Below are 7,658 nucleotides of genomic sequence, written 5' to 3' on the forward strand. Positions count from 1 at the left end.
GAATTGACAAAAAAGTGTCAATCCAGGATGATGAATTGGCAGGATTGTTAGGGCATCAGATAAAATGTCTTGTGGTATTTGACCCAGCTTTTTACATTCTTCAAATCCGGCTGAGGTTTGATAAAATACCTCCCCTCAGAGATTACTGGTCTTGAGCCTAAACATTACAAATATTCATCATCATCATCATTCCAACATGTTTATGCAAGTTTCTACTACACCTTCATATTCCTTAGGTATGTGCAGTATTATCTTTCAAGATCATAGAATTATATTTATATGCTACCTAAGTTTTACATTGCTGTGAGGTTTGGTTTGTTGTTTTCGATGTTATTTTAGTGCTTTGTCTATCATGTAGAGTATGTGCAATGTGGGATGTATTATTTCCTTGGTTGATGTTTGCATTTTACATATGCTGTGTGATTGTTATGTATTTCAGTGTGAGGCAGAGATTGTGTAGAATATGTGTTGTGTGGTTTTTATATTGTGATTAATATTGGTATTATTTAACACTTGCTTAATGTTGATAGTAAAGTTGGTAAATTGGTAAATTTTGTTTCTTTCTTAGCATTGAAAGATTTATTATGCAGCCTGAGATACATACGTAAGTTTCTTAGTTATATATTTTATTTTTCAAACTTCATATTTTAACTATAGAATTTGTCATTGCATGTGTGTCTAACAAGAATGTTTTCTAGTTGCATTATATGGCACAATGTCTATTACATTAGGTTGCTGTGTCTCTGAGATTACAGGATCAGGGATCGAAACATTCAAAACGTTTTCTTTTAATCCAGTGACTTCCTGTTTAAAGACATTACTAACCTCACTTTAGAAATAAAGGTTCCTTGTTTGAATCCAATCTTGGTTTATGTACATATCCAAGAATAAGACAGCTGATGGTTGTCAGATATTAAGTGGATGAAAAATTTAATGTAGATATTGTTAAAATACACTCTAAAGATGAGGTTAAGAGTCCATAAAACCATAATCTTAAAAATTCACGAAGCTAATTTTGTAAAAGAGTTTTGATACAGAAATATAACTAATCAAACTGAATACTGTAAAACATTACTTCTAGTTCTTAGCCACTATACTGTTTGATAATTAATGCATCCTTCATCATATTATCTTGTTTGGAAACAAACAGGTGACAGGAAGACAGAAAATCTGCCTCAACAAATTCTGTCTGTTTCATGCAAGCATGGAAAAATGGACATTAAATGATGATGGTGCTGATATATATGTGTGTGTGTGTGTGTGTGTGCAATTTGTTGTTTCTGGGGGGGAGTCATTCTCTTTTAGTGCCTTATTATTTAACACACTTACTGGTAAAGTTTCCAGTTATTTACTCATGAGTGGAAACTTTACCGGTGAGTGTATTAAATAATAAGGCACTAAAAGAGAATGTCGCTCCCCAGAAACAACAAAATACGCTTCAACACACGAATTCACATAAAGAATCTTGCAAACCAAATCCCAAAACGAAGTATATATAATCTTTTCTGATTAGTTTTTTTTTTTTTTTTTTTTTTTTTTTTTTTTTTTTTTTGCAGCGGTCGTCTCCTTTTAGGTACAATTTTAGCATTTGTTGTACACATGGTTGTCACATATAGCATTAACAACCGTGCAATGAATCATGTTGTTGCCGCTTCTAGTTCCAGTTGGCTTCAAGAACATATGACAGATATGAGTGAAAGGTAAATTATTTGTTTGTCACAATTTCATCAAGAGTTCCCTAACTTCAAGGGAGACAACTAAATATTTTTGAATATCATTATCAATGCTTATTGGTGAATCGACTAAATTCTTCGATAAAGGGCTCTGCTTGAAACGATATACAGGCATACCTCAACTTCAACCTGTTTATCCAACTTTACGTGATCTCAACGAACATATTTAAAAGCCACCTTTCGAGATCAATAAAATAAAAACCAGTTGTAATCGACCTACCCCTCCCCCGAAATTGCTGACCTTGTGTCAAAATTTCAAAATAAAATGTTAGTAACAGGGATATTACAATTATGTCTAGTATATGAATATTACTGAATTTACTAAATATAGTAAATTAAGTTATATTAAACTTACTACTATGATATGAGATGGAGAAATGTCAGAAAATAGAGATTTATCCAAATTCATGGTCAAATATATTTAAACAACATAGCTATATATTTTTAAAGGATCATGATGATATTGGTCAAATGTATTCCTTCATATGTCCATATATGTGTAAGAATTTCAACTCAGTACATAAAGACGGACAAAATGCCACTGATTCTGCCAGCTCACTGCCCTAGGCACTAGAGTAATTGCTAGAAATGTATAAATTATACGATGTGCCACATACAGTATATTCCAAATATATATATTTTACATTTATTACAAATATACTAAAGTTTATACAAAATAAATATACTAAGTGACCAATAACTTTAATCAAACTACTCATCCTGCTAAAAATTGCAATCAAATTACACCATAATCTTAAGAAAGAAGAACACATTTGATAATTCAGTTTTAGATGCAATACCCCACCTCCTCCCAAGAAGAGGCAAGGTGGTCATGGCTGAATGTCTTTGATCATCAGTTTGCTCAGTCAGGACTGATAGGTTTAACCCTTTAGCATCTAAACTGGCCATATCCGGCCAAAAGTATTCTGCCTGTTTTATGTTCAAACTGGTCAGATCTGGTCTCTCACACCAACCCTACAATGTCGTTTTAAAAATTAACAGCTACCTCATCAAAATCTCATAGCTACAAGATAATGCATGATTAGTTCAAAACAATGTGGATGAAAAAGCATTAATTTTGGTAGAATAATGCAAACACTAAAGGGTTAAACAACAACACTTAAAATTATATAAAATTATATAAAAATCAAAATAATAACAAGGATTTAATAATTGTCAATAACTTTGTGTTCTGTTTCAGAATATTTTGTAGAATTTTTAAAATTGTTTAATTACATTCTTTTGACAGTTTATGCCATGTGATACCAGGTCTGAGTAAACTCCTCCTTCCTCGACTCAACCCATTTGCTCTAATTGCATTTGCTGGTGCAATTGCGCTTTTCAGCACCCATGTACTCATTGATGCAAAGTAAGTATTCACTTATTTGCTCATTTAAAAAAATTGAAGTCAAGAAGTTACATCATGTCAAAACAAATAAGCTAATAAATAGTGGGAAACACTGGTTTTGATTCTCATCAGAAGCTGTTTCAAATTACTGGTGCTACCATTGATTATCCAAGGATTAAATTGAAATATGGCTGTATGGTTAAGAAGTTTGATTTGTAACCACATAGTTCCAAGTTCAGTTCCACTTTGCAGGAAACAAGTGTGTGCTACTATTGATTCAAGTTGATACATACTATACAGAAGTTCAACACACACACACACATAGATATTTAAACAATATCTATGTATATATATACAACACAGTGTAAATCAGAAAAACTGAAGTAAACTTAGATATTATTAACCCTCACTGAGTAAGAATAAGAACATAAACTCCTACTTGAAATATGTGTAGAATAACAGGATGGAGTCTCTTGATAGACTGTTTCACAGTCTGTTGGCTGTCCCTCAGAGAAGACATAGCCATCTTTCTTTTCCAGTGAATAGCACAAGTTAGCTACCCACGAAGCAGTTGTCAGATTAGTTAACACACTACTGGTTACTCCAATCTGCACACTTGTGATTTTAACATTTCATCTTCTTCAATATCAACAATTAATGTCCGTTTTGCATGCTGGCATGGGTTGGACAGTTTGATTGGATCCAGTGATCTGCAGTACTATGCCAAGTTCCAGTGTCAGCTTTGGCATGGTTTCTATGGCTGGATGCTCTTCTTAACACCAGTCACATTACAGTATGTATTGGGTGCTTTTTTTTTTCATACTATTGGCACAAAACAATATCTATACGTGCACAAAACAATATCTATACGTGCACAACACAGCATAAATCAGAACAGATCATCATCATCATCGTTTAATGTCCGCTTTCCATGCTAGCATGGGTTGGACGATTTGACTGAGGACTGGTGAAACCGGATGGCTGCACCAGGCTCCAATCTGATCTGGCAGAGTTTCTACAGCTGGATGCCCTTCCTAACGCCAACCACTCCGAGAGTGTAGTGGGTGCTTTTATGTACCACCAGCACTGGCAACGGCCATGCTCAAATGGTGTTTTTTACGTAAAGTAAATTAATTAAAAGATTATTGATGCCTTTATTATCAGCTAAGCAACTATATATATATATATTTCTATTTTCAGAATGTACTATTCTGCTGATACATGGGCAGCTGTAGCAATTGCTTTAATGACATGGGGTACGATGTTTCCTATGAGCATGTATACTGGCAAGATACTTTTACAGGTAAGTTTGTATCAAACAGTCTCTTTTTCACTCATCTACCAAAGGAGTTTCTCTCAGAGAAACTCCTTTAGTAGATCAACCTATAACCTTTTTCCACTATAATCTTATAATCTGCAGTATTTAATCTTACCTCACTACATTTTGAATTAGAATTTATCCAAATCAATTTTAATACCTCTTGCTACACAATTCAATGTGTCTCAGGTATATGCATTGTTTTGTTTGCATGTTAGTGTGTGTGTATGTTAATATGTGTGTGTGTGAGAGAGAGAGAGAATGTGTATCTTGTATTCACTTTATAGTGCTTCCCATCTGTTTAGCTCCAGTCTTGCAGGGATTGACTTATTTTCATCCTGATAAGGGACTAATAACTAATAGTAAAGTTAAATTAGCTTCGTTCCATCCTGCTCTATAAAGTTTCTCGTTTTCTTCTCTTTACATATATATGTGTGTGTGTGTTTGTTTGTTTCTTTCGTTGTTCGAAAAAAGTTCATGGTGCCACCGGCACGAGTGCCAGTAAGGCAAAGCTGCAAACAATCGTGCTCAAATGGTGCTTTTTACGTGCCACCGTCATGGAAGCGAGACTGCTGCCCTGGCAGTGATCTCGCTTGGATGATGCTGTTAGCGCTCCACTGGCACGGGTGCCAGTCATCGAATTTGGTTTTATATATATATATATACATACACACATACGCACACATAATTTCTTTGTTCTCTACTTCAGACTAGCCCCTCACACATAATTGGTCAACTTGACAAGCTTCTCCGAGAAGCTTCTACTTTAGATGGAGTTCTTGAGTTTCGTCATGAACACTTTTGGACTGTTTCTTTTGGAGTTTTGGTAAGTCAACACTTTTTTTTTCCCCCCTATTTTCATGTTTGTGTTTTCTCATCCACTTCTGCACTCGGTGAAGTCTCTGCCAACTGAATTAATTTGTTCACCTAACAACCAAAGAGCCTATCAGTTATTTATCTTCCATCAGCTATGATAAACCCATGAGCAAATATTTAACTAGTTCACTTTTGCTGGCTCAGTTGACTTAAATGTAAACAGATAGATTGGTTGGATAGATGTCACTGGTGCAAGGGCCAAAAACACTATTTCATCAATAACGATGTCATAACCTTGCAATACTAAGAAAATGTCCTTATTGAAGATTAGTCATGTGTCCAAGAAGGTGAACGGAAGAGTGAGTGGTGACAGAAGGTGTTAGAAGAGTATGAGGAGAGAGAGAGTGATGGATAGGAATAGAGGTGGAGGTAGCTGATTGTAAATAGAAGTGCAGGTGGTCACTGGGATATGGGGATGAAGATGTTCTATATTAAATAGGGGTATCGGTGGTCAATGGTAGGAGTGGAAGATGAATTGGAAGTAGATTTGTCTATTTAAGTTTCAATATTTTCTTATAAAAAGAAGGCAGTGAGCTGGCAGAATCGTTAGCATACTGGGCAAAATGTTTAATGGAATTTTGTCCCATCTTGACATTCTGAGTTCAAATGCCACCAAGGTTGATTTTGCCTTTCATCCTTTCTGGGTCTAAAATAAGTACCAGTTAAGCACTGGGGTTGGTGTAATCGACTATCCCCCTCCCCCAAACTTGCTGGCCTTGTGCCAAAATTTGAAACCAATATTTTCTTATGGAAAACTACCATTTTTAACTGTGTAACGTATTTTTCTGTTTCTTTCTCCAAATTTTAGGCTGGGACTTTACAAGTGCGAGTCCGTCGTGATGCAGATGAGCAAATGGTTTTGGCCCATGTATACAATCGTTTGTCTAACTTAGTCTCGGAACTGACTATTCAAATATTCAAAGATGACTGGACTCGATCAGCAATGACCTATCACTTACCTTCTACTACACCATTCTCTTCATATCCTCCTCCTATGACTCAAAGCCACTCTGCAACTTCTGTTAGTAATTTCCCCAGACACAGTTCCCAAGAGAATTTCTATTTCAGCAATGCTAATATCCGTTAACTGAACTAAAATTATTTAAATTTCTCCCATGTTTTCTTTTATCTAAACTTCATAGTTTTAAAGTGATCTTCCATCAAAATTTCATGCTGTTCTAAACACAAAGTTGTTGTACTGAATTCATCATTATTTTCAAAATTAATTTAAACAAAAGCAGTGTATATCAACAGAAATATGGTAACAAAAGGATTAAAGAAGCAAAACATCATAAGTTCACTCACAATTTTATAACATTAACTTACATTATTCATATATCTTCCTGTATATTTTTTACTATCTTAATAAACTTTCTGTCTTGTAAAACTTACTTTCACAAACTTGTTCGGTGTCTCTATTTTTTTGTTACATCATTTGTTTTTTGTTTTTTTTGTTTCTGTTTTGTTTTTAATCAAAACTTGGAAACTCTGAAGCATACAAACTATATGTAACTCAGCAGATGTAGGGACATCAGTACAACTATTAGAACTACTACTGCTGTAATAATGCCTTGTTGATCTGAGTGGTAATTACCAAAAATATCTTCTTTTTTTTTTCTATTTAATCATGTATGTTTAGGTAAATAGAGTTAAGAAGACAGCCGAAGTCCTGTCTCCCTCAGTTTTCCTCTTCTACTGCTTCTTCCCACTTGGATCGCTTGACAATTCTTTACCAGTCATTTTCTTCCACATCACAAGTGCACAATCTGCTTCCTATTTTACCCAATTTTTCTCTTAGCACATTTCCATAGTTATCCTCTTTCTCTTTGATTTTGAAAGAGATATTCACATAAGCAGGACAACTGACTTCTATGACTGCAGATATTTTTTCTTGTCTGTCCCAAACAATATCCAGAATGTTATGTTTAGACTTGACATGTGTTTTGATTGGAATGTTCCACCAGTATTCCTTGTGTTTATGTTCTTGCATGTATTCAATAACAGAGGTATCTTCTATATTTATTCTAGGAGAGTTTTCTTTCCAAATAGTATTGTATATTGTTTTTGTCACATCATGTTGCATAGGGAGGTAGTTTGAGGACATTTTTGGGCAACGGCTAATCACTCGTGTGATGTTTTCACAGAAATATGGCATCTATATTTTCTACACTTTTGGTTGCATCTTGGAGCTCTAAGGGCTTCCATGTCTCTTTTGTTTGTTTGTTTGGTATTTCGTAGCAATCTCCTTTTCTTGGATTACAAATGCATAGCCTTCAAAGTGTGATATCATGTTGTAACAGAGGTTGTGCTTCATGTCAGTGTTACTGTCTCCATCCTTGGAAATTCTTTAAAGTATGTTAGTCCAGCTGTTTTGGAGTTGTAT

General features: G+C 34.7%; 1 protein-coding gene across 1 annotated transcript in view; it reads left to right on the forward strand.

Moving 5' to 3' along the window:
• LOC106871997 (zinc transporter 6) overlaps nt 1–6,666 on the forward strand; it is a 17,135-nt gene extending 10,469 nt beyond the window's left edge. The window contains exons 7-12 of the mRNA XM_052966792.1: nt 569–604; nt 1,557–1,700; nt 2,983–3,102; nt 4,282–4,384; nt 5,109–5,225; nt 6,084–6,666. Of these exons, the coding sequence (XP_052822752.1) occupies nt 569–604; nt 1,557–1,700; nt 2,983–3,102; nt 4,282–4,384; nt 5,109–5,225; nt 6,084–6,362 (799 nt within the window). The 3' untranslated portion in view covers nt 6,363–6,666. The remainder of the gene's footprint in view (nt 1–568; nt 605–1,556; nt 1,701–2,982; nt 3,103–4,281; nt 4,385–5,108; nt 5,226–6,083) is intronic.
• Nucleotides 6,667–7,658: the final 992 nt, after the last annotated feature.

This window comes from Octopus bimaculoides, chromosome 3 (genome assembly GCF_001194135.2).
Source record: "Octopus bimaculoides isolate UCB-OBI-ISO-001 chromosome 3, ASM119413v2, whole genome shotgun sequence".
NCBI lineage: Eukaryota > Metazoa > Mollusca > Cephalopoda > Octopoda > Octopodidae > Octopus > Octopus bimaculoides.